General features: G+C 42.7%; 1 protein-coding gene across 23 annotated transcripts in view; it reads right to left on the minus strand.

The window, feature by feature from the left end:
* LOC144504391 (CAP-Gly domain-containing linker protein 4) overlaps positions 1 to 27,418 on the minus strand; it is a 226,452-nt gene that overhangs the window by 54,528 nt on the left and 144,506 nt on the right. For 13 of the 23 annotated variants that reach the window (XM_078229631.1, XM_078229633.1, XM_078229629.1 and 10 more), the window contains one exon: positions 17,386 to 17,509. In XM_078229631.1, the coding sequence (XP_078085757.1) occupies positions 17,386 to 17,509 (124 nt within the window). Of the gene's footprint in view, positions 1 to 4,325; positions 4,417 to 15,487; positions 16,884 to 17,385; positions 17,510 to 25,186; positions 26,757 to 27,418 lie in introns of those variants that run through there. The other 10 variants (XM_078229641.1, XM_078229639.1, XM_078229638.1 and 7 more) reach the window with 6 other exon arrangements.

Raw genomic sequence — 27,418 nt, forward strand, 5'->3', positions numbered from 1 at the left:
GCTCCGAAAGCTAATGGCATTTGCTACCAAATAAACCTGTTGGACTTCAACCTGGTGTTGTTAAAACTCTTACTGTGTTCACCCCAGTCCAATGCCGGCACCTCCACATCACTCTTCATTGAGCCCAGGTTGAGCCTCTGGCTTGATGGTAATATAGAGTGGGGGATATTCTCATCCCTGAGACTCATCATTGTGACTTGCTGTTTGGAAGGGCCTTTAAAAGAACTTTTTAAAAATTATGACATAAAAATGAATTAGCATTTTGTCTGATATAGTGGGTCATCTACACTTGCCATAATTGTAAAGGCTCCCGTGCGGTTAGATGTTCAGGGCTCATGCATGTGAACAGACATTGAGCTCTTTGCAGATACTATGACTAAGCACAGTGGCACAGAGGCCCTGCTGCCTCACAGCGCCAGGGACTAGGGTTTGATTCCCGGCTTGGATCACTGTCTGTGTGGAATCTGCACGTTCTTCCCGTGTCTGCGTGGGTTTCCTTCGGGTGCTCCGGTTTCCTCTCTCAGTCCAAAAGACATGCTGGTTAGGTGCATTGGCCGTGCTAAGTTCTCCCTCAGTGTACCCGAACAGGTGCTGGAGTGCGGCAACTAGAGGATTTTCACAGTAACTTCATTGCAATGTTAATGTAAGCCTATTTGTGACACTAATAAATAAACTAATTGGACAGTTCTTTCAAGGAGCCAGTGCAGGCACAAACAGCCAAATGGCCTATGTGCAATGTGAATATATCACGCATCTGAACTGTAATTTCCAAATTTTGTTGACCCAGAATGCAGTATATATACTGTAGTCATCACACTCAGGAAAACCAATTATCTTGGCGATGCAAGTGCACTCTTAGGGCCCGATTTTACTAACAATTTGCACCCGTTTTCCGGCGCGAAATCATGGTAAAGTCGGGTTTGAGGCCTTTATCGTGATCTGCACCTGCGTCCGCGCAGATCGCCACTTTACCAAGACCCGCGAATGGCGCAGATCCGTGCATTTAAATTGAATTAATAAACTGCCCGCCCAACTCTATCAGCATTTCCCCCTTTACCACCGCGTTTACCAATCCGGAACCGCGCTTTTAGGGACCTGCTAAATAAAAGTCTGAGTCGGGTGCTCCATCCTCTGAAGAGCGCATTCAGTGGTGGGGTGGGGGTGGAGGCGGGTCAGATCATTCTCTGGTTGGAGGGGGGAGGAGGAGAGTAAGGTCAGATTGTTGTCTGGTTGGGGGGGGGGGGGGGGGAGGAGGAGGAGGCGGGTCAGATGTATCTCTGGTGAGGGGGTGGAGGGCCGATCATTGTCTGGTGGTGGGGGGGGAGGGCTGATCGTTGCCTAGTGATGGGGGGGGAGGGCTGATCGTTGTCTGGTGGTGGGAGGGGAGGAGGCGGGTCAGATGTTCTTCTGGAGGGGAGGGGGAGTGAGGCTAGACCATTCTCTGAGGGGAGGGGGGAGTGAGGCAAGTTCATTGTTGGGGAGGGTGGGAAGGCAGGTAGGATGTATCTGAGGGGGGTGGGGCAGATGGATCTCTGGTGGGGGGCAGATGGACCTCTGGTGGGGGGGGACAGATGGATCTCTGGTGGGGGGGCAGATGGATCTCTGGTGGGGGGCAGATGGATCTCTGGTGGGGGGGGGACAGATGGATCTCTGGTGGGGGGGCAGATGGATCTCTGGTGGGGGGGCAGGGGGGTCCGCTGCCACTCTGCGGGCGATCGGTGGAGGGAAGGGGGGCAGGGGTGGCGATCGGTCTGGGTAGTGGGGGGGTGGATAAGGAGGGCAGTGATGTGTGTGTGTCCCCCTTATCCACCCCCCCACTACACACACATCACTGCCCCCCTTATCCACCTCCCCACTACCCAGACCGATTGCCACCCCTGCCCCCCTCCCCCCCCACCGATCGCCCGCAGAGTGGCAGCAGACCCCCCTGCCCCCCCACCAGAGATCCATCTGCCCCCCCACCAGAGATCCATCTGCCCCTCCCCACCAGAGATCCATCTGCCCCCGCCCACCTCTGAGATACATCTTACTTGCCTCCCCCCCCCCCCCCCCCCCCACCGAGATACACCCTCGCTCCCGGGCCGCTTTCTCCGCTTTCTGCGGCTCGGGAGCGATCTGACACGGACGCGCTTTTTCCAATTTTTTTCTAACTGCGCATGCGCAGTTCAGAGCTCCGATTGTTCCGGGCGCGCTAAGCCCCGTCCACAGCGCGAATGGGATTGGAGATGGCTGAGAGCGTATTGGGGCGCCTGAAAGCAGATTTCTAAGTCGGATCTGTACTACGCCCAGATTTGGTACTTAGAATGAAAATAGTAAAATCGGGCCCTTAATGTCAGCCTCAAAGTCAATTTTTCAACCTTTGTGCAGGAGGAAAGAGTTCATACACTTTTAAGCAATAAGAAATTATCAATGACTCTTCATTTCCTATAAGATGATTAAAGGATAATGTAAATGAATCATAATAGCCCAGAAGAACATATAAATGTTAACTAATTTAAAAAGTGCTCTTTTAGTGATGCTGGAATTATAATAATCACCTTCAAGACAATTTTACCTTCTTAGCAATTTCCTGTGTCATCATTTTGTATAAAAAGGTCCCAATGTCCTGTAATCCCTAAACATGCTTCGTTTTCTCTCCCAGATTTTGGTGAATCAGGTTACAATTTCACTTACAGCAAGGTTTTTATTGTGTACGTATCTACTAATGTTCTCAAACTGCATTGCAAATTATCACAGCAACAAGAACAGTCAGATTCACCAACAAATCAATGTTGTCAGACCCACCATGATTAGCATCAATTTGCTGATATTAATCCAGTAATTGCAATCTACTCTGTTAATTATTCCATAGATTTTCACAGCGTTATAGGCTTATGACTAGGGAACAAGGAGACCTTGTACGTCATAATGTCAGACTGATGCATCAATAAAAAGCTTAATGAGAGCTCTCTGGTGGACTGATCAACAGTAAATTAGCTTACAGCACTTTAGTGTGTGATGACCTGAACAGCTGAGATAAACATTCAAAGTACAAACTACACATTAACTGGTGAGCTATCAGACTAGCTCTGCAGCGTAATATAGAGAATGACGAACTGGACATCTACAGGAAATGACACTGAATGACAGATACAGCGTATTTATTACCTGTGAGGATGAGGATAAAGACTGTTGGAAGGACAACCAGAATGCAGACCACGGCACTTTGGGGCAGGAGGCTATTGGAAGGGAGGAGGAGGTGGAAAGCCTAATGTGGTACATGCAGGTGATTAAATAATTAGGGGGGTCAGATGGAATCCTTTGTAAGCAGGGTCAAGAGTCCCTAATGGTTTATTGCCCATTGTGCAACAGAGTGAGGGATATCTTGAACAACACATAAGGATATTGGAAATGAAGGGCAGGGATCCAGTTGCTATGGTCAATGTTGGGACCAATAACAGAGGAAAATGTAGGCAAGGGAACCTGTTTGAAAAGTACCAGGAACTAGGAGCTAATTAAAAGGAAAGGACCTCAAGGGTTATAATCTCTAGTTACTACCTAAGCCAAATATTAATTGACATAGGATAAACAGATTAGGGAGATAGACACATGGCTAAAGGAGTTGTGTGGGAAAGAAGGGTTCCATTTCACAGATCACTGGCACCAGTACCAGGACAACAAGGAATTGCACTTTCAGGATTGGATCCACATGAATTGGGCTGGTTTCAAGAGCCTAGTAGAAAAGATAAATAGGGTGGGCACATGGACTTTGAACTTGTAAGTGGGGTGAGGGCTCAGGTGGAAAAGGTAGTCAATGGCTTATAAGGGGATAGGTTTCTAAGCCCAGATAAGATGTATTCTAGGCTGCTATGTGAGGCAAAGGAGGAGATTGCAGGGGCTCTGACTCTGATTTTCAAATCCTCCATGGCCACAGGAGAGGTGCCAGAGGCCTGGGGGACAGCAAATGTGGTACCATTATTCAAGAAGGGAAGTAGGAAAAACAGGTAGTTACAAGCCAGTAAGTCTATCATCAGTGGTAGGGAAATTTATTGGAAAAAAATCTGAGGGACAGAATTAATATGCATTTGGAGAGGCAAGGATTAATCAAGGATAGTTAGAATGGCTTTGTCGGGGGAGATCATGTCTAACAAATTTAATTGAATTTTTTGAGGAGGTGACTAGGTGTATAGAAGAGGGCAGTGCAGTTGATGTAGTCTACATGGACTTCAGTAAGGCTTTTGACAAGTTACCAAATGGGAGACTGATCAAGAAAGTAAGAGCCTATGGGATCCAATACAATTTGGCAAATTGGATCCCAAATTGGCTTAGTGACAGGAGGCAGAGGGTGATGGTTGAAGGTCGTTTTTGTGACTGGAATCCTGTGTCTAGTGGTGTACCACAGGAATCGATGCTGGGTCTCTTGCTGCTTGTAATGATCTAGACATGAATGTGGGAGGTATGATCAGTAAGTTAGCAGATGACAGTTTTTCGACAAAAAATTGGTGATGTGGTACAAGATGATATAGATGGGCTGGACTACTGGGCAGAATGTGGCACATGGAAGTGGGAAGCGATGCATTTTAGGAAGACTAACAATGTAAGGGTAGGATGGTAGGATGCTAGGAATGGCAGGATGTTAGGAAGTTCAGAGGACCAGAAGGGTGCATGTCCAAAGATCCCTGAAGACAGCAGGACAGGTAGATAAGGTGGCTCAGAAAGCACGTAGAATTCTTGCCTTTCTTTGAGAAGCATAGAATATAAGAGCAAGGAGATTATGACAGGACTATCATACAATCTCAAACAATGATGAGACAGAGTACAGGAATGAGATAGAGAATCCGGTGAACTGGTGCGGCAACAATAATCTCTCCCTCAATGTCAACAAAATGAAGGAGATTGTCATCGACTTCAGGAAGCATAAAGGAGAACATGCCCCTGTCTACATCAATGGGGACAAAGTAGAAAGGGTCGAGAGCTTCAATTTTTAGTTGTCCAGACCAGCAACAACCTGTCCTAGTCTCCCCATGCCAACACTATAGTTAAGAAAGCCCACCATGCCTCTACTTGCTCAGAAGCCTCGGACGAACCTGTATCCGAGGTCACCACTGCTGACATCAGAGTAGCCTTCTCATAAGTCAAACCACAGAAAGCAATTGGCTCAGATGGGGTACCCGGACGAGCACTTAGGTCCTGCATGGACCAACTGAAGGGGGTATTCGCAGACATCTTCAACCACTCTTTACACCAATCTGAGGTCCGTACCTGCTTCAAGAAGGTAACCATCATCCTGGTACCAAAGAAAAGCCAAGCAGCATGCCTTAATGACTATCATCCAGTGACTCTGACATCCATTGTTATGAAGTGCTTTGAAAGATTAGTCATGGCACTTATCAATTCCTGTCTCCCAGACTGCCTGGATCCACCACAGTTCACCTATCGCCGCAACAGGTCCACAGCAGACGCCACATCCCTGGCTCTACACTAAACCCTGGAACATCTAGATAACAAAGACACCTGTGCCAGACTCCTATTTGTAGACTACAGCTCAGCCTTTAACACCATTATTCCTCCGAGACTCATCTCCAAACTTCATGGTCTGGGGCTCGGCTGCTCCCACTGCAACTGGAACCTTGTCTTCCTAACCCACAGACCGCAATAAGTAAGGATAGGCAACAACACCTCCGCCACGATCATCCTCAACATTGGTGCTCCGCAAGGCTGTGTCCTTAGCCCCTTACTATACTCCTTATACCTGACTATATAGCCAAATTCCCCTCCAACTCGATTTTCAAGTTTGCTGATGACACCACCGTTGTGGGTCGGATCTCAAACAATGACAAGACACAGTACAGGAAAGAGATAGAGAATCTGTTGAACAGGTGCGATGACAATAATCTCTCTCTCAATGTCAACAAAATGAAGGAGAAAGTCATCGACTTCAGGAAGCGTCGTGGAGGGCTTGCCCCGATCAACAACAAATGGGGATGAAGTAGAAATGGTCGAGAGCTTCAAGTTTTTAGGTGTCCAGATCACCAACAACCTGTCCTGGTTCCTCCATGCAGATGATCTAGTTAAGAAAATCCATTAACGCCTCTGCTTTCTCAGAAGACTAAGGACATTTGGCATGTCTGCTACAACTCTCACCAACTTCTACAGATGCACCTTAGGAAGCATTCTTTCCGATTGTATCACAGCTTGGTATAGCTCCTGCTCTGTCCAAGACCGCAAGAAACTACAAGGGGCCATGAACAAAGCCCAGTCCATCACACAAACCAGCCTCCCATCCATTGACACTGTCTACACTCCCCGCTGCCTTGGAAAAGCAGCCAGCAAATCAAGAACTCTATGCACCCCAGACATGCTCTCTTCCACCTTCTTCCATTGGGAAAAAGATACAAAAGTCTGAGGACATGTACCAACCAACTCAAAAACAGCTTCTTCCCTGCTGCCATCAGACTTTTGAATGGACCTACCTCGCATTAAGTTGATCTTTTTCTACACCCTAGCTATGATTGTAACACTTCATTCTGCAGTCTCTCCTTTCCTTCCCTATGTACGGAATGCTTTGTTTCTACAGCGCGCAAGAAACAATACTTTTCACTGCATACTAATAAATGTGACAATAATAAATCAAATCAAATAACTTAATAATAACCAGATAATATGTTTCTATAATGCTCAGGGATAAATATCAGCTTGGACACCATAGGTAACTTCCATGCTCTTCTTCAAAATAGTTCCACAAGATCCTTTACATCCACCCTCGTTTTAACATCCAATCCAAAATATGGTACCTCTTACAGAGCAGCACTCCTTCAGAATGCACTGGGCTGTCAGCCTTGACTCTGGAGTAGGTCTTGAAGTCACAACCTTGTGCCTCAGAGGTGAGAGTACCCACTGAATGGTAGAAGCTCTTCAGAAGCACTTCGATTATAGAATGTTATGCTTTACATGCTACTAGATAAAAGGCGACATGCAAGGGTTTTTTAAAATTCATTTGTGGGACATGGGCGTCGCTGACTGGCCATTTATTGCCCATCCCTAGTTGCTCTTGTGCAGAGGGCAGTTGAGAGTCAACCACATTGCTGTGGCTCTGGAGTCACATGTAGGCCAGACCAGTAAGGACGGCAGATTTCGTTCCCTAAAGGGCATTAGTGAACCAGATGGGTTTTTCCGACAATTGACAATAGTAGATTCTTAATTCCAGATTTTTTTTATTGAATTCAAATTCCACCATCTACCATGGTGGGATTCGAACACAGGTTCCCAGAACATTAGCTGAATTTCTGGATTAATAGTTTAGTGATAATACCACAAAGGGTGATCAATATCCAAAAATGGCTAATTGGTCGGACCTGTTAAGATACGTCTGTAATTTCGACTGTCTCTGGCCCACTTAACTTGGGACTTTCTACAGGAATTAATGATACACTCGTGCAATCTGTTTACTTCTGAAAAAATGCTTCATGATCAGTATTAGTATTTATGCAGTCGCTATGACAAATCGCAAAGTAGTGAAAGAGCACTATGATCAGGAGCCGTTCACCTCATCAAAGCTCATAAGCATTAACGTTACACTCTGATATTAGCATACAAATACTTACAGTGTTAATAAAACATTGCTTTATTTACAACTTTAGCTTCAGGAGTAACATGTCAATATTAATAGGTTTATTATTATAATTAATAATGATTAGGCTAACACAGTGCTTAAAATAACATACAAAGGAATTTAATGTGAACAGGTTAACTAACTGTCCAATAACATTTCAAAAGCATAATGATGGGTGTTTGCTGTTGATGTGGCAGTTTGTAATTGGGACAAGTGCTACCAAGTATGCTATTATAGTGGGCTATTATTGGCTAATCAACTTCATTTTTTCCTAGCTGTATAATTATAAAACATTTTGGATGCATCCTTGCACTTAGAATTGGCATCTGCTAGACTGCCTCAAAGCACAATTTGCAGCATGTTGGGATCACCAGGGCAACCTACATGTTGATTGATGGATGGATTACTGTTTAATGAGGTCACAGTCGTCTCTCACTATTCATCCACACTGCTGCGGAAACATATAAGAGCTCATAAAACAACTCAATGACAAGCATTTGAAAGACTCATGTATTGTTCTGAAAACGATCAGCAATATCAGTAAAACAATGATGCGCTGCACTCTAAATTTTAATGGAAGACTTTTAAGGATATTATAATGACAAATAAAATCCAGTATGAATAAAACTAGAAATACATCGAAATAAATGCATTCCAAATATTTTACTATGGTTGGTTTAGTTGAGGATCATATCTGGAAGAGGAGAGTTTTCTGAATTTCTTTTAAATTGTAACCATCAACTTTTCTGGCTCTTCCTCTTTTAATGGCATCACTATTTACTTGACACTAAAGTTAATCAAGATTAGGTTTCATGTCCTAAGCAGATGATGGATTGAAGATGTTTCACACCATCTCAGCTGACCTCACTTTCTTTCACCTTCATCCAGAAAAGAAACTCCACAGTACAGGTATGTGTGGCCAAACACTTAAATCATTTATCCAGAAATGAACCACTGAAATGCTTTGCGGTTCCATTTTTCACCATTTTAACCTTAATTGAAAACCCTGAATGAAAGAAAATAACTTTTTTAACCCTTTCTTTGCAGGAACTGACTGTTCACAAGCGACTTGAATACCAAGACTGAATCTAAAACAGTCAATGCCTTGAGGAAAAAACATCGTAAAAATGTTATATAGTGAGATGGAAACAGCCAAATCTTAAGACTGTGCATCAGCAAAATAATCTAATGAAAACCACTTGAATCAGACTTTATTTAAGTAGCTGTTTATTCTCTTATGAGATGTAGTTAGCATCAGTGGTTTGTAAAAGTTTTTCTTTTAGAAAGTGTAATTATATGTATACAATTCCCTTTCTTGAGTGGGACACAAAATTGAAATTACTTTCATCCCTTGAAGAGTAATAAATATGTGGAGTTAAACAAAAGCAGTTATCACTCCATCAAACATTCTCCTTAAAAAGAACAAAATATTGATCTCTTTAGAAGCAGGGCTCATGTCTATAAGGATGAGTAGAGATCAGGTTGTCAACTCTGGTTGGAGGCATTCCTACAGATTTAAACATATGATGCTCTGGCGACAGGACATTGGATCTGGTGACATGATATCAGATCCTGGAAGATCATAAATAGTTGATTGCAACTTAAATTGCCTACTAGTATTCATTAAGGAGGATGCATGGCATATTGGTAGCTAGTGCTTGACCTAATGGCTCTCCTAACAGCAACCAGCTGATTGGGAGTAAGTTAGGCATTACAGAGAATTAAAGTGCTACTTAAATGTATATCAACTTTTAAAAAAACAAAGGTGAATAGTAGGTCTGTTTTGCATTTGAAGACAGCAGTGTGAGGCCGTTATTGAACTAATGTAAAATGTCTGCTTACAAAGAGAGTGCCTCATGGCAGAGGTCACATGACTACAGAAAGCCAGATAGGATATGCAATACGTTGCATTTCAAAATCCAAACATCACCCTTTTCACAATAAACAAAGGAGGCAAACATCCCATTTTCCTAATGACCAAAAGATAAGTGCACGCACAATAATGTGTAACTGTGAGTTACCCAAGTTACCCACTGTACACCCACAGTTCTAATGCAGTAACAATTATTTGTTCTACTAATCTGCATCTGCATTGCATGTAATGCAAGTTTCTTAATGCTACATGTGTGCATTGTTATTGGCTATTAGTCTGGGTCAAGAGAGTGCCATTCCCATGGCACTTGTTGCTGTAGTAATTATTATTCCATTGTTGTTGCTGGGTACCTGTGGGCCTCTGGGATTGATAGCAGTTCTGTACTCTGTATTATTAGTGAGATCGCTTCTCCCTGACCAGCTGACTGCGGTGAAGAAACAGTTTTGTTGGTTATTCGTATATGCCTGCAGTTGCACCAATATATTTGGTTATTCACTTACATCGCCTGTGATTGTGGTGAAAATGTCTCTATGCATGTCCCAAGTTGCCGTGTTGGCTCTTGTTGAGAGTGTTGAAGGTTTGCACACTGACTGACTCTCCAGTGTTCATCTCTGGCAATGGCTTGGCAGTGTTGTCAAAATGAAATTTGGTTTTTTGCTGTTTCATTTTGATTTGTTTTCACTCACGCCTGTTAGTAGTTCTGGTTTCATTAACTTTTTGCTATTGAAGAGTAGTTAGTAGGTGGTATGACGTCGGTTTTTGTAATCATTTCCTCATCATAATCCTTAGATACCTCCTCTGATAATGACACCAACTAGCTCTACCTACCCACTTTGTTTGCACCAACAATACCCACATGGTCTGTGGCCATTTTGCTTGTTTGGCTACTATCTTAAATGAAGTGAAAAAGGCTTCTACATTCTATTCACCAAACCTTGGCAGCGCTTGAACATATTTAAACAGATCCACACCAGGCCTTTGACTACGATGGGTTGATTCTTCCTCAGTGTCCACATCAATACTTCCAACCTTTACCTTTGCCAGTTTACGTTAATGTTCACTTTTCAGTTCCAGTTTCCAAAGTTCAAAAATATCTTTCCTTTTCCCTTTCCACTGGTTTTTATCACACTTCAAACTGTTTCCTTTCTTTTTCCTGTTCAAACTGTTTTAATTCATTTTTTCTTTGTTCCGCTGTGATTGTCTCTGTCTTGTTCTCTTTTGGTACTCTCCCTCTCTCTTTCTCCTTTGCCATTGCTTCTAATTCAAGATATTTCATTTGTAACTGAATTCTAGCCACTTCCAATGCAGACTATACTCGTGGCAAATTTAGATGCTGAGCTATCACTGCAATTATCTCCACCTTCCTCACCTCTCCAGATATAGTCAACTGCAGCTGATCCGCCAATTCCAAAAACTTTGCTTTAAAAACATTTTGAAAACCAATCCAAGAGGCCTCTTCCACACCCAGAAAAACTTTAGCCACTGAGAGAGCAATTTTCCACAAGGTACTTCCTATTTAAACTAGCTGAATAAAACACCTGAAAAGAAAACACCAATACTCAACACCCACTGTCTTTAATTCAATAATCCTAACCCAAACAAGGAATTATACTTTTTACTCTCACAAGAGCCCCCAATTGTGTTAAGATACGGATCAGAACCTGGAGAGCGAGAAACCTCTTGTTTCTTTCAGAACCCAGCGTTAACTGCCTGCTTTTCCTGGTACACCTAGTTCCTCCCCTTAGCACGTGTCTCGGTCAATCAACCTAATCAATACCCTACTCTGAAACCCCAGAGGAAAAACCAAATAAACAAAAATGCGTTAACTCAGGTTAAAGCAAACACATTCCTAGCTAATCAATCATAAGCCTGCATTCTAGTTAGTCCATTCCACAGCCTCAGTGCAAGTGGTTTTGTGGATACTGCTCCATGAAAATTGTGCCTGATTAGCACTTGAATGCCAAATCTCAGTGCCTGCTTTAGTATCGCTCAGCAAGTTCAATATATGGTCATCAGCAATTAGGATCAAAATTGCAAATTTTCAGATGTTCAAACAGATGCCTGGTATTGGCATTGTCAGTGGACTAGTAATCCAGAGACCTAGAGTAATACTCTGGGGACCCGGGTTCGAATCCCACCACGGCAGATGGTGAACTTTATATTCAATAAAAAATCTGGAATTAAGGGGGCGATTTTACCATTTTGATTCTAAGTGCTGAAACTGGGCGTGATTCAGATCCGACTTGTGAACCCTGTTCTCAGGCGCCCCTATACGCACTCAGCCTGAAAAAAACATTGCGAATCTGAATTGCGCTGTGGGCGAGGCTTATCGCACCTGAAACGCTGCTGCTCCGGTCGGAGCCTTCAACGGCACATGCGCAGTAAAAAAAATTGAAAAACGCTCCCCTGCTACATCGCTCCCGGGCTGCAAAAGGTGGTCCGGGAGCAATGGCCCCCATAGACATCACCCCACCTCCACGACATAACTGTCCCCCCCTTTATCCATCCATCCCCCCCCCCCGGCTAACCAGACCGATTGTGACCCCCTGCCCCACTTCCCCCCACCCTGATTACCCGCAGGGTGGCAATGGACACCCCCTGCCCCTGCTCCCCTGCCCCCCCCCCCCCCGCCCCCCCCCCCCCCCACCAGAGATCCATCTGGCCAGCCTCCCTCCTCATCACCCCCCCACCAGAGAACGATCTGGCCCTCCTCCTCCCCCCACCAGAGAATGATCTGGCCTCCCCACCGCCCCCCAACCCCCCGCACCACCGATCTGAACTTAGAGAACTGCCAGAAGCTCTGAACTTACCTCTTCAGAAGCTGGAGCGCCCGAAACAGACTTTTGCCGAGGATGTCTGTTTTGCGCCGAATCTGGACAAGCCAAAGCGATGGTAATGGGGGAAATTGATGTCCAACCCATTAAGTCAATTTAAATGCATGGAAATGCATTTAAATTGATGTCGCACCTGTTTCAGGCACAGTCCCGATCGCGTCCATTTCCAAGTCAGCACAGATGCGGGTGCAGATTGCGCTATTCGCCTCAAGCCCAACTTTACCAAGTTTTAAATCGAGCCCTAAAAGTTTATTGATGACTATGAAACAATTGTCATAAAACCCATCTGGTTCACTAATGTCCTTTAGGACGGAAATCTGTTATCCTTACCTGGTCTGACCTATATGTGACTCCAGACCACAGCAGTGGTTGACTCTTAAATGCCCTCAGAGATGGGCAATAAATAATGGCCCAGCCAGCAATGCCCATGTCCCATGAACTAATCAAAAAAAAGTATCTTATAATCACAGCACTCATTTAGTACCCATTGTCAACTTTTCACCCCCTAAGAGTTCAACTATCCATCACCTGTCCTCAGCCCCAGTCCTGATACTACATAATATAATAAACAGGAGATGAAATCAATAGGGCTTTGGGTCTTTATATTTATGTTTTGATTTTGTTAAGCATATAGCATCATTGTATTGTGGAGTAGAGACAGTGATAACTTGCACTTGCAATGTCACCTGGTGCTCAACAAGCATTATTAATAAAATCATTTTTGACACTGAGACGCAGGAGTTATCAGGTGGCAATGACATAAGAGCATAAGAACTAGGAGCAGGAGTAGGCCATTTGGCCCCTCGAGCCTTCTCCACCATTCAACAAGATCATGGCTAATCTTTTTTGTGGACTGAGCTCTACTTACCCGCCTACTCATCATAACCCTTAATTCCTTCACTGTTCAAAAATCTATCTATCTATGCCTTAAAAATATTCAACAAGGTAGCCTCAACTGCTTCATTGGGCAGGGAATTCCACAGATTCACATCCCTTTGAAGAAGCTCCTCCTCAACTCAGTCCTAAATCTGCTCCCCCTCATTTGGAATTCTAGTTTCACCCGCCAGTGAAAGCAACCTCCCTCTTCTATCTTATCGATTCCCTGCATAATTTTATATGTTTCTGTAAGGGGAAAATACAAGGAGAACACACTTTAAAATGGCTGCCTGGCACATAAAGAGTTAACTGGGAAAGGAGCCAAAAAGCAGACACCGGCTCCCACTTATCAGAAATCACTTTAAATCAAAACTTAACAGACAAGCCATTTCTTAATCACAGACAGTGACTCATAGTAAACAAACACCTCAGGAAGCCAAGCCAAGGGTCAAGACATCTTTTAAGATAAGGAAAACCCGAAACAAAGGGAATAGATTAGCCATAGGAAGGGCGGGAAAATATGAATGCGAGGAAACCAATTAACACCTGAATGAGCCGAAACCAACCATTGATAGATACAGACATGAGGAAATGTACCCATTCATATGAACAATACTATGTTAAATGTCTATATCTGTTTGTACCTGCTTAAACGATGTGATAATGTTCGAATAACCGGTCCATCCATTGTGTAAAAAGTATAAAGATGGACCGCTCCCGACATTCTAGCGAGAAAAAGGTATTCTACTAACTTGTGCCTTATCTCCCGGAGCTCCGTTAAATAAATCGTATTTTCTGAATCTCGAAGTCTGACTACTAGTGGATTTTTCCCACAACAGTTTCCATAAGATCCCGCATCATTCTTCTAAATCTCAATGAGTATAGTCCCATCTACTCAGTCTCTCCTCATAAGCCAACCCTCTCAAATCCCGAATCAACCTTGTGAATTTCCTCTGCACCCCCTCCAGTGCCAGTACATCCTTCCTCAAGTAAGAAGACCAAAACTGCACACAGTACTCCAGGTGTTGCCACACCAGCACCTTATACGGCTGCAACATAACCTCGCTGTTTTTAAACTCCATCCCTCTAGCAATGAAGGACAAAATTCCATTTGTCTTCTTAATTTGCTGCACCTGCAAACCAACTTTTTGTGATTCATGCGCAAGGATACCCAGGTCCCTCTGCACAAAAGGATTGGTCAAAAATATAGGGTTTAGGATTATTCTTGAAGGAGGAGAAAGAGGTGACAAGGAGAAAGATTTAGGGAGGGAACATCTTCCTGTGGTGCAGCAATTAAAATCAGGGATAAGAAAATGACCAGAACTGGAAGAGCAGAGAGACTTCTGGGCTGGAGGAGGTTACAGACAAAAATAAGAGCAAGGCCCTGGAGGGTTTTGAAAACAAGGATGAGAATTTTAAAATTGAGACATTTTCAAAATGGAGCCTGTGTAGGTCAACAAACACAAGGATGGTGGATGAACAAGATTTGGCTGAGTTTAGAGTAGGAAGGGTGGAAGATGGTAGACCAACCAGGAGATAATTTTGGAATAGTCAAGTCTAGAGATAATAAAGGCATGGATGAGGATTTCAGCAGCAGATGAGTTGAGATTCGGGTAGATCCAAAGATGTTATGGAGGTGAAAGGAGGTAGTCTTGATTGTGGAGCAGAATTGTGGTTGGAACTCAACTTCAAGTCAAACATAACACAAACTTTGCAAATAGTCTGGATCAGTTTCAGACAGTTGAGTTGCCAGGGCTGGATTCAGTGGTCAGTATACTGGGAGATCGCACATGCGCAATGGCACCCTGAGCACTCTTCCTCCGGCCTCTCTGGTGGGTTTAGGCTCCACCCCCCCCCCCCCCCCGCCCCCCCTGGCGTGAATCACCTGACAGCCTCTGTATTGAGTGCCATAAATTACCGAGATTCAGCTCGCCAAAAAAATGGACTGGAAAACCTCCCGTTTTCCTGCCCATTGGACACTTTGAATTTTTTTGTGAAAATCACCCCCAATGCCTCTGAAACTGTGTTATTGTTGCTCTAAGACTGAGGAACAGATGCTATTGAAGAACGCAAAAGCATAACTATTGAACCTTCCTATAGTTTATTTAAAGTACTTTTCTTTAAATTGTGATCTTTTTATTGCCAGGTTAAGATAAATCCTGGTCTGGTACTAATAAAAGACTAGTTAGAGTCAAAGGTGTTTTTTAAAAATCCTGTAACATATGAGATGGAATATTTTGCCATTTACAGAATTTATGTGCTCTGACCTTATATCAGATTTGTATGGTTTTGATAATCACGTGATCACCATTTCATGAAATATAATTTTTTTATTTTTGATGACTAGACTTTTACATATATATGACTAATTAGTACAAATGTTCTTGCTTGCTGTCATTACTTTTATAATTAGTGTACAGTGACTTTATTACATTTCACTGTACTTTGGAGACACACACCATCTGTTGAGCTGACTATAAAGAGAAATAAATGCAGTAATATAGCAACATATCTATATTGTTTGAGTAGCATTGCCGAGAAAGTAGATTCACTGCTCCCATCTCACTGGTGTTAAAAGGACAGATATGCCAGGTTCGTTCTGTGAAGTAAGCGCATTACCTGCCATATTTGTAAAGGGTTCTCGATAGGAGTTCATGGGATATGCAAAGAATGTCATGGGATATGCAGATTGAGGGCTTATTGCCTATTTGAAGGCCCCTTTACAAAATTGGATTGAGAATAACCTGACATCAGTTTCTTCAGGTGTTTGGTAACCAAATCAGCAGAACTTAATTTTGAACCTGTTTTTTGCTTATCTTATTGTGGAATGTGGAGTCAGGAGCCACCACCATAACCCCCTTGCAATTGACCGACCTCCCACCCCTCCTCCATGGGCTTCTATAAGGGTGTCTGAACCAGCTGATCTTCCTTCCCTTGGAACTAATGAGCAGTCTTCCAAGCTGTGACAAACACCTGCAACTCACCAGTAATAAGCCAATGAGATTGGTGCATCAATTTGCCAAGATCTAGCCACCTGCTTTATTAGATATGTTGAGCATTGCATTGGGATCATGCATGATCCAATTTCTAAGCCATTGCATATTCAATTTTACAAACAATAGTAAATGAGTGGGATTTTACAGCCTCGCTCGTCCCGAAACTGTAAAATTCCATGGTCCGCCCTTTTATGTTCCGTTTCCCATGGCAGGCAGGGCGGTAAACCTCTAGCCAATATATATTCTGAAATTGAAGTGGTACAAGAAACAATATTGTGCTGACATTTTGAAACAACTTAAATACCATTATACTGGCCTGAATTTTGTAAGCAATCCCTATAATGGTGAAACAATAGTATTGCATTAAACCTGGTGGCTATCTGTCAATGTGTGCACAAGTTATCGAGCTGAAAAACAATAAGACAGAAATTTAATGAAGGGAACAAACTAGTTTTCAAAAGAAACCTACATACTGGTTTCACATTCCTCATTGTAACCAGTTTTAGAATGAAATTGTGAGATGCCTTGTGCGATTCAACACAACCAGCTGTGTCATGGAGTGGCAAGGTTTGTTCCCTTGCTTTCCTGTTTGTTCAGTTAGCAATTGGATGTCAAAGGGAAGAATGACGCCATGATAAAACGTTGGCCTGGACGGCTGACACCATCCAGAAGGCAATGGAACACTGATAGAGGCTTGAGAGCAGACCACCATTCTTCCCAGTCAAGCGTGGAAGCATATCACAAGGAAGGCAATGGGGAGAAATATAAGTATGCTCAACGAAGACTTACATAGAAAACAATCATCAAAATACAAAACATAATAATAGTCATGACAATGGATTCAATTTTGCACAAATCCATCAATAAATTAATGTTGTTACCTTAAAGTCTGTAAAATACTTATTCCAACTCAATTTATGTGGATTAATTACCTATAAAAATGTGTATATTTGTTATTTATTTACATATTGAATTTAGAGAAAGCCTGCCACAGATTTTGTAGCAGAAAATATAGAAAATATACCAGAAAATATAGCGCACTTAAGCAGGTACTTTGACTTTCTCTATTTAATAAAACAATTTATAAACTTGATGATGAGTGAAATTCCCTATTCATCATACTAACTATTTTTTGAATCCAGGACCAAACTGTTTAATTTATTATTTGCATGCATAGCCAAAGAAAATCCAATGCCAAGAATTAATATCCCATACCTCTGAACTCTTGATGGGGGTGCAAACACTCCGTGCTTTGGCTGACAGGTGAAATACTGTACTCCCCCGACAGAGCCATCATTCTTGCCATTGGGTTTATCCAACTCAATCCCATACCAGTAACCTACAAAATGACACATGAGTAAAACTTAGATCGTACAATGAATGTTTGATTTTATTTTCACATCTAGCCAGGATTTAACTGCCGTGGGATTGAAACTGTGCCTAATAAAATGGCTGCTCGATTTTGGGGACCAAAGCATGTCTGTAAGATGTTTCACTCAATAGATGGCTGGGCCATTTTTCAGACATTCCCAATGGGTGAATAAAACAGGGATTTTCTCCTTTATTTGTAAATGAGGAGGATAATGTTGGCAGACCCTCTCTTGGAAATTGAACAGTGATGAGCAGTGTAGGATCCAGGCTAGCTCCGCACAGGATTCTTTAGCTGCTGCATTCTTTGCCATCAAAAAAGAAGAAAGACTCGCATTTATATAAGTGTTTTTCACAACAATGGCTATTTCAAAGTGCTTTACAAGCAATGAAATACTTTTTAAGTGTAATCATTTCTGGAGTGTAGGAACAGTTTTTTTTAATCACTTAAATAAAAGCAAAATATTGTGGATGCTGGAAATCTGAACTAAAAGCAGAAAATACTGGATAGACTTAGCAGGTCTGGCAGCATCTGTAGAGAGAGAAACACAGTTAATGTTTTGAGTCCATGTTTCCCATCCACATAGTTCTGGAGTTGGTTAACTCAGTTAGGCTGTACAGTTGGTTTGTGATGCAGAGCGAACCCAACAGCGCAGGTTCAATTCCTATACTGGCTGAGGTTATTCATGAAGGCCCACCCGCCTTCCCAACCTTGCCCCTCGCCTACGGTGTGGTAATCCTCAGGTTAAAATCATCACCAGTCAGCCCTGCCCCTCAAAGAGGAGGGCAGCCAATGGTCATCTGGGACTATGGTGACTTTACCTTATCTGAGTTTAACCAGCATTTTCTGGGTTTTTTTAGAAATCACTGTCGTGGAACAAGGAAAATCAGGCGTGTTTCCCTAACTCCACAGTTTTTTTTCAATGCCTCCCGCAGTGATTGTCCCACCCCCTCGAGGATTTAACATCAGACTGGAAGGGCGGCACGGTAGCACAGTGGTTAGCACTGCTGCTTCACAGCTCCAGGGTCCCAGGTTCGATTCCCAGCTCGGGTCACTGTCTGTGTGGAGTTTGCACATTCTCCTCGTGTCTGCGTGGGTTTCCTCCGGGTGCTCCGGTTTCCTCCCACAGTCCAAAGATGTGCGGGTTAGGTTGATTGGCCAGGTTAAAAATTGCCCCTTAGAGTCCTGGGATGCGTAGGTTAGAGGGATTAGTGGGTAAATATGTGGGGGTAGGGCCTGGGTGGGATTGTGGTCGGTGCAGACTCGATGGGCCAAATGGCCTCCTTCTGCACTGTAGGGTTTCTATGATTTCTAAGAAAAAAAACTCAACGTTCATTGTTTTTAAAATAGGCTAGCTCCCTGTGGTGGCATGACAAGTGATAATAGCTCACCCAAATAATTTGAAGCCCAGTTTGGGCCAGCTTCAGGTTTCCAAATTAGGATGTATGCACTGTACATGCTACATGTCCAAAAATGGACTGAAGGGAATTTCCAACCCACAGTGTCATGAAGTGTATTCAATCTCTAAGAACATACTTTTTAACTATTAACATTTGTCATGTACAATTTATCCTGTTGGCTACACCCACATACTCCACCAACCAATTATCAATTAAACCTTTCAAGAATATTTAGCTTTTCAAAATCTATTTAACGCACAAAAGTAATGAATCAAATCTCCAGAATATGTCACAGCTCTGCTAATTGTATTTAATAGATAACAAACCAATGGTTTCAGTACAAATGAGGAACACTCTGTTAAGTATTTAATCACTTAAATTTATCTTGATATTGCAGTCTTCAACAGCTATTTATACAGCTGTCTTAATTGACACAACATTAACTAATTATACCGGGACTTTTTCCACAGCTCCAGCTCCTTGAGATAGGAATTTTTTTATTTTTAATGTATTATTATCTTGGTATTCAACCTCAAACATTTTAATTTAGCAAATTATAATTGTGTGCATCCAACAATAACCATGCAACATATCTTTGTCCTTATTTTATGTCATTATTCCATTTGAAGGAAATATCCAAATCTTAAATATAATGACAAATTTAAAAAGATATTGGAGGGGAATCTTAGCAAAAAGTGGCAGTGCTGTTTCCGGCGAGAAAACCGGCATGTTTTCACATTGGTTTTCTCTGCAGATCTGACTAAAATAATCAAGGGGGTGTGTTTCACGCTGCTGGGCAGGGGGACGGGGCCTCAACATGCCGGCAAAACCCGGTTGCACTGAGATCGGGGCATCATCTTTACAGGGCGCCCTGATCATAACAAGAATAACCCTCCCCCTCAGTCCACCACACAGATCTCAGGGGCTCCCCTCCCCATCCCCAATCGGAGTTGGCACTTCTCTCCCCCTCCTTTCTCCCTGATCATCAACCTCTTTCCCCACTTCCCCCCATCATCTGCCCCTTTCCTGCCCCCACCGTCAGAGCCAGCACCCATCCACTCCCCGCTTAATATCTGGTGAAGGGGGTCATCTCGGTGAGAGTGCTTGTTAATGACATGCTAATGTCTTAAAATTAGCTTCCTGAGGTCCCGTGGCGTGTGTCATGCCACTCCGCCAGCGAGAGGCCTGGAAGATCGGAAATCGGAAACTTGTCAGTGCCAATCGCGCTTTCTGGATTTTGAGCGCATGCCACCATTCCTGCAGACGGAGAGTGTGGGCTCAAAATTGCCCCCATTCTGTCAAAAGCAAATATATTTCCTGTTGTATTTCTCTGATTATTATAACATTGAAATAAATAAATTGAGATAAATAAACACAAATGGTAATTTACAAATGAACAATTGGAATTGAATGGCACACATTCTTAAAACTTATTCTTGAATTAATAAGTGTGCTTGCACTTCTAAAGGCCTTTAGAAATTTATTTTCAGTCTAGATCTGGCACTGAGATAAACGCGATAATGCACTTGTCTTGTCTGATACTGACCACGCTTTATCAGAGGAAGTAAGATCAGGCTGCAGGAATTCATGGAACACCAGGGCACAAATACTAAAAGAAGGGACTTTCATTTATATAGGGCCCCAGGATATCCCAAACTACTTATGAATCACTCTTGTAGAGGAGGGAAATGTGGCAGCCAATTTGTACGCAACAAAGTTCCACCGACAGTAATGAGAAAAATGACCACAATTTCTTTTAGTGGTGTTGACTGAGTGTTAAATATTGGCCAGGGTATGGGAAAACTCTCCTGCACTCCTTCCACTAGTTCCATACTCTTTATGTCAACCTTACAGGGAAGATAGGGTTTCAGGATGGCATTTTATCCAAAAATCAGAATATTCATTGCAGTGCTAGCCTAGATATGTGCTCAAGGCTCTGGAGTGCAGCTTAAATCATTGTCCTTCAAAATACTAAAAGAAGGGACTTTCATTTATATAGGGATGAGTGCTACCGCTGATACTCCATAAAGGAGAAAGTGTTATTAATTCTTTGTATTCTTTTAATTTGAATATTTTAAGTACCAATTGGTATTATCATTGGATTAGCAATCCAAACATGCAGGGTAATGCTCTGGGGGCCTAGGTTTGAATCCCACGAATGTAGATTATGGAATTTGAATTTAATTAACAAATCTGGAACTAAAAATCTAATGATGACCATGAAACCATAGTCAATTGTCGTAAAAACCACCAGTTCACTAATGTCCTTTAGGGAAGGAAATCAGCTGGCCATACCTGATGTGGCTACATGTGTCCTCAGACCCACAGCAATGTGGCTGACTTTTAAATTGTAATAAGTTTGCGGAGGCAGAAGTCCCTTCACCAACATCCCTTTATTTACAACTCTAACAGCAGTACACAGAGTGCTATCAGTTAGCAGTCTACCTCCGGGGGTGTCAGAGGAACTGACACTCCTGGTTAAGTACAAGGCAAAGACTCCCTGATTGGCCCATCAATTGGATCCTTAATCAGGGATGTCTTTCGACACCAACCAAGTAAACGAACTCAAATTAACTTAGGGACAAAGTAAAAGGGGCAGCTCCCCAAAAGGAAGGGGGAACAGCCCGAACCAAAAACAAAGTCAAAAGGAAACTTAAAACATCAAACCAAAAGGTGATTATCAGGGTCGATAATACACCCCAGCTCCTGCGGTGCCCAGCGGTCGCGGAAAGCGTCAACTGCGCCCGTGGACACCGCATGCTCCCTCTCCAAGGACACCTGGCCGCGAATGTAGCCGCGGTAGAGGGGCAGGATCCTTAATCAGGGAGTTCATACTCCAAAAGGCCAACCTCAATGCCCTGATTGAGGTCATTACATAAATGCCCTCTGAAATGACCTAGCAAGCCAGTCAGGTATAAAAAACTGCTAAAAAGTCTGAAAGGACTGAAAATGAACTGACCAGCCAGCATCGACCAAGGCACTGGAAATGACAATGGCAAATTCAGCCCTGTCAACCCTGCAAAATCCTCCTCAATAACATTTGGGGGCCTGTGCCAAAACTGTAAGAGGTGTCTCACAGACCAGTCAAGCAATATCATGACAAAGTCAACTGACGGAATTATACCTTACAGATAATGTCCCAGACATCACCATCCCAGGGTACGTCCTGTCCCATTGACAAGACAGTACCAGTAGAAGTGGCAGCACAGTAGTCTACAGTTGGAGTGAGTTGCTCTGGGAGTCCTCAACATCGACTCCAGACTACATGAAGTCCCATGGCATCAAGTCAAATGTGGGAAAGGAAACCTCAAAGTACCATCCACCTCAGCTGATGAATCAGTACACCTCCATGTTGAACACTGCTCAGACGAAGCACTGAGGGTGGCAAGATGGCAGAATGTACTCTGGAGGAGGACTTCACCAAATACTTTGGCAGTACCATTGCTCACTGAGCTGGCCAAGTCCTAAAAGCACATAGCTTCTAGACTGGGTCTGCAGCAGGTGGTGAAGGAACCAACAAGGGCTACTTGGCCTCATCCTCACCAATCTGCTTGCCTCAGATGCATTTGTCCATGACAGTATCAGTAGGAGTAACCATCGCACAGTCCTTCTGAAGATGAAGTCCTGTCTTCACATTAGGTTATCCTCATCATATTGTGTGGCACCACCACTGTGCTAAATGGGATGAATTTCAGACAGATCCGAGTAACTTCAGACTGGGAAAGAATGAGGCACTGTGGACAATCAACAGCAGCAGAATTGTACCACAGTCTGTAACCTCATGGTCTGACATATCCGTCAACCTACCATTACCCCCAAGTCAGGGGTCAAACCTAGTTCAATGAAGAGTGCAGGAGGGCATTCCAGGAGCAGCATGAGGCATATCTAAAAATGAGGTGTCAACCTAGAGAAGCTACAACACGGGACTACTTGTATGCCGTACAGCAGAAGCAGTAAGCAATAGATAAGCAACTCCATAACCAACGACCAGATCTAAGCTCCGTGTCTAGTCATGAATGGTGGTGAACAATTAAACAACTAACTGGGAGAGGAGGCTCTGCAAATATCCTCATCCTCAATGATGGGGAGCCCAGCATACCAGTGCAAAAGGTAAGGCTCAAGTATTTGCAACAACCTTGAGTCAGAAGTGCCAAATGGATGACCCACCTCGACCTCCTCTGGCCATTCCCCAACATCACAGATGCCAATCTTTAGCCAATTTGATTCACTCCACATGATATCAAGAAACGGTTGAAGGCACTGGATACTGTAAAGTCTATGGGCCCTGACAATATTTCAACAACAGTACTGAACACTTGTGCTCCAGAATTTGTCACGCCCCCTAGTCAAGCTGTTCCAGTACAGCAACAACACTGGCATTTATCCGGGCAATGTGGAAAATTGCGCAAGTATGTCATGCATATAAATAAATCCAACCTGAGCAATTACCATCCCAACAGTATACGGTCATCAGCAGCTATTAAGTAGCACTTGCTTAGCATTAACCTGCTTTCTGATGCTCAGTTTGGGTTCTGCCAGGACCAGTCAGCTCCTGATCTCATTACAAACAAATACAAAATAATTGAATTCCAAAAGTGTGGGTAACTGCACTTGGCAGCATTTGACTGAGTGTGACATCAAGGGCTACAAGCAAAACTGGAGTCAATAGGAACCCGGGAGAAAACTCACTGCTAGTTGGAGTCATACTGAGCACAAAAAAAGATGGTTAGTGGTTGTTGGAGGTCAATCATCTCAGTTCCTGGACATCACTGCAGGAGTTTCTCTGTGTAGTATCCTAGACCCAACCATTTCAGCCACTTCATCAATGAACTTCCTTCCATTATAAGGTCAGAAGTGGGGGTGTTAGCTGATGATTGCACAATGATAAGCACCATGCGTGACTTCTCAGATGCTAAAACAGTCCCTTTCCAAATGCAGCAAGACCTGGCCAATATCCAGGCTGACAAGAGGTAAGTAACATTCGTGTCACACAAATGCCAGGCATGACTATCTCCAACAAGAGAGAATCTAACCATCACCCATTCACAATCAATGGCATTAACATCACTGAATCTCTCATTATCAAAATTATCATCCTCTCCACTACCTACAAGGCACAAATCAGGAATGTGATGGAATGTTTTCCACTTGCTTGGATGAATGCAGCTCCAACAACACTCAAGAAGTTTGACATCACCTAGGAGAAAACAGCCCACTCGATTGCTACTCCTTCCACAAACATGGAATCCCTCTACCATTGATGTACAGTGGAAGCAATATGTACCATCTACAAGATGCACTGCTGTAACTCATCAACGCTCTTTAGGCAGCATCTTTAAACCCACGACCGCTACCATCTAAAAGGACAAGGGCAGCAGGTGCATGGGAACACCACCACCTGGAGGTTCCCCTCCAAGACACGCACATCCTGACTTGGAAATATATCATCATCCCTTCACTGTGGCTGGGTCAAAATCCTGGAACTCCCTCCCTAACAGCACTGTGGGTGTACCTACACCACAGAGCAATGGTTCAAGAAGGCAGTTCATCACCACATTCTCAAGGACAATTAGCGGGGGCAATAAATCACTGGGCTAATTAGCGACGCCCGCATCCCATGAGGGAATTTTTAAAATTATGCTATTTTACTTTGTTTGCTACTGGGGCAGAACCACATTAGGAATTTCTAGAATTAAAAATTGACCCCCTGTAAGCTGAACCCAAGTTGACTTGTAAAATGTTCTTTACATTTGATTTGCGATAGTCAATGGTTTTGACTGATACTCTACAGACATACTTGGCAGTGTACAATTTTTCAGTAATGAATATGCAACGTTTAACATTTTCAGATAAGCAATTTGTGCATCATAATATTTGCCAAGATGTTTACTAGTAGAATTGTGGACTAGAAATAAGCTAATTACATTTTTTGTGCAATTTCTAAGTAGATTTTGGCATTTGAATAATCTTAATTGTTAAGCAAGTAATGTTTATTATAGTCCTGGTCTTCTGTATCAGAAATGTCATTATCAAGCATGCTAGCCTCCTCCTGGCCACCCACAATCAGTCTTTTCTGGAGATCCAGGTTATGAAGCATATAACATGCCGCAAAATTTTATATAGTGTCTAATGACACTGTGGTAGTTCTACTAACACGAGATAGAAGCGGGAAAGGCAATAAGCGGAAGATAAGTAGAAAAAGTTAGCAGACTGTATTTCTTCTATATTTTTAAATTTATTGTATTTTATAAGTTATTTCATTTACAAATATAGGAATTTAGGAACATCAAGTATTTTAACTTACAGGGCATAATATTTTAATTTTTTTTCTAATGCAGAACATAACCACAACTTTTACACTGTTACTAATTGGAAAACCAATTCGCATGAAGCTGTTTCACTTAAGGTTGCACTTTTCAGGTATGGAACCACAACTTTAAACAAGAACTTACCATAATTAATTCAAAGCTCAATCTGGGGCATCCCAGGTATGCCATAGTGCCATGTGGATAGATTGCCGGGAATTCTTTTGTTTTGCGTTGATCTGTCTGCTTTCTCGCAAGAACGGTTAGTCAGCTTGGAAGGCTGTGAGAAGGCAGTGGTGCATCTGCTAGCAGCCGGAACAAGTGGCATATAGAGGCCTTTAGGAACTAGAGGTTCTCCTGATCTGGAGTCACTAAGCAGGAATTGCAAGTGGGGCCTATGCTTGGAATGAAAAGTATGGGGGAACTCTTTGGTGGAATTAAAAACTGAATTAGTAGTTTTTAAAACCTTCACGTCAATCCTTGTGGCGTGATTCTTTCAATTAATAACCGGGAATATGAATTTCTTTTTAAAATTTAAGGGTCTCCCTCAAGATCATAAGAGCAATTTACAGGCTGTGTGGTGAATACTTTTATATTTCTATATTTATGAAAATATTCCATGCAAGTAAGGGAAGCTGGGTCTTGTGTGTCCACTGTTCATCAAAGCAGCGGTTGTTGGAGTCAGATTATGGAATCTAATGGGTGAAAGATTAAAGATGTTATTTTCTTGCATTTTGTAATGAAGCTTTATGGGGGTTTTCATTTACAAGCAGAGTAGATCTGAAATTTGCATTTGGGGATAAGTGTTGAAATTCATGTTTAGATGTTGTATTCCAAAGGAGATAGATAGGTGAAAAAGAATACTTGCATTTTACAGGAGACTTGTGAGTAAATAGGGGGGCAGTTGTTTTAAAATTTGATTGACCAAAACTAGAGGTAAAATAAGAACATGAAAAGTTTTAACATTTGGGAACCTGAGTTTTCAAGGGGATATTTGACAATAATAGAGAGCTGAGATGAAAGGAGTGGAAAAAGTATTTATGAAAACAGGGTTTCAGCAATAGTGAGTTGCTGTGGTGGGAAGTTTGACTGAAATCCAGTTCCTGTGTTTTGCAATGTGCTGAAAAGTCTTTTGATTGAAGAAAAGCAACTGTGTGTTGGGCCAAGATAACACTTGTCCTGGGAAACAGCATGGTTTGAATCTATCTTTGGAAAAACCACATCAGCGTGGATTAATTCTGGGAAGTTGTGGACTGTACTTCTGTTTAAAGTGAAAGCAATTTCTCAATTTGAGTAATATTTCCTGGACTTTATGGTTAAGAATCTATAAGGGCTGTTGCCACAAAGATAATTTTATTGTGTATCTTTGGTAAAGCATTTTAGGGGCTGCTTTGTAAGATTTTTCTGTTTTTTTTCTTATAATAAACAAGTCAATTCTTCAAATTTTAAAAAGTTATCACAGGAGTCGTGTGCTTTTCTGTTCAGTAGCTTTCCCTCCTCGTTTTGACAATACTGAAATAAAAGGATTATGATGAGAAGAGACAGGTCTCAACCTGAGATCTGGCTTGTTGAGCATTAACATCAGATGTGGTCATAACAGTTGATTTGTCAAAAGTCCCGCGTGGCCCCCGGAATGAGTGTGTATCATTAAAGTACAGAACTGAGGTCACTTTGCCAGTCAGAGATAGATAGGTTCTCGATCAATAAGGGGATCAAGGGTTATGGGGAGAAGACAAGAGAATGGGGACGCGAATCATATCAGCCATGATTGAATGGCGGAGCAGACTCGGTGGGCTGAATGGCCTAATTTTGCCCCTATATCTTATGGCCTTACAGTCTTAAACTTTGCTGTGCTGTGAACTTCGAAGTTGTAGCTGTCGCAATGAACAGACTTTTCCAAAGCTTATGATTTAAGCATTGCCTCCTGAGAAACAGCTCAGGAGAAGATCATAAAACGTACATCTGAGCTGATACGTCCTGCCAAATGGGTGCTGTCAGAATTATCTTTTGATGCCTCCTGCTGGTTCCCTTTCTTTAATAGGAATGTCATTTTGCAAACTTCAAACATGGATGGCATTTTTCCAAGCTAACTTCCTGATTTACAAATTTCTGGCACTGAGGGAGTGGGCACTTTTCAGCTTGGCATGGTACTGGTCAGAATTTCTGACATGGCA

This window comes from Mustelus asterias, chromosome 15 (assembly GCF_964213995.1).
Source record: "Mustelus asterias chromosome 15, sMusAst1.hap1.1, whole genome shotgun sequence".
Lineage (NCBI taxonomy): Eukaryota > Metazoa > Chordata > Chondrichthyes > Carcharhiniformes > Triakidae > Mustelus > Mustelus asterias.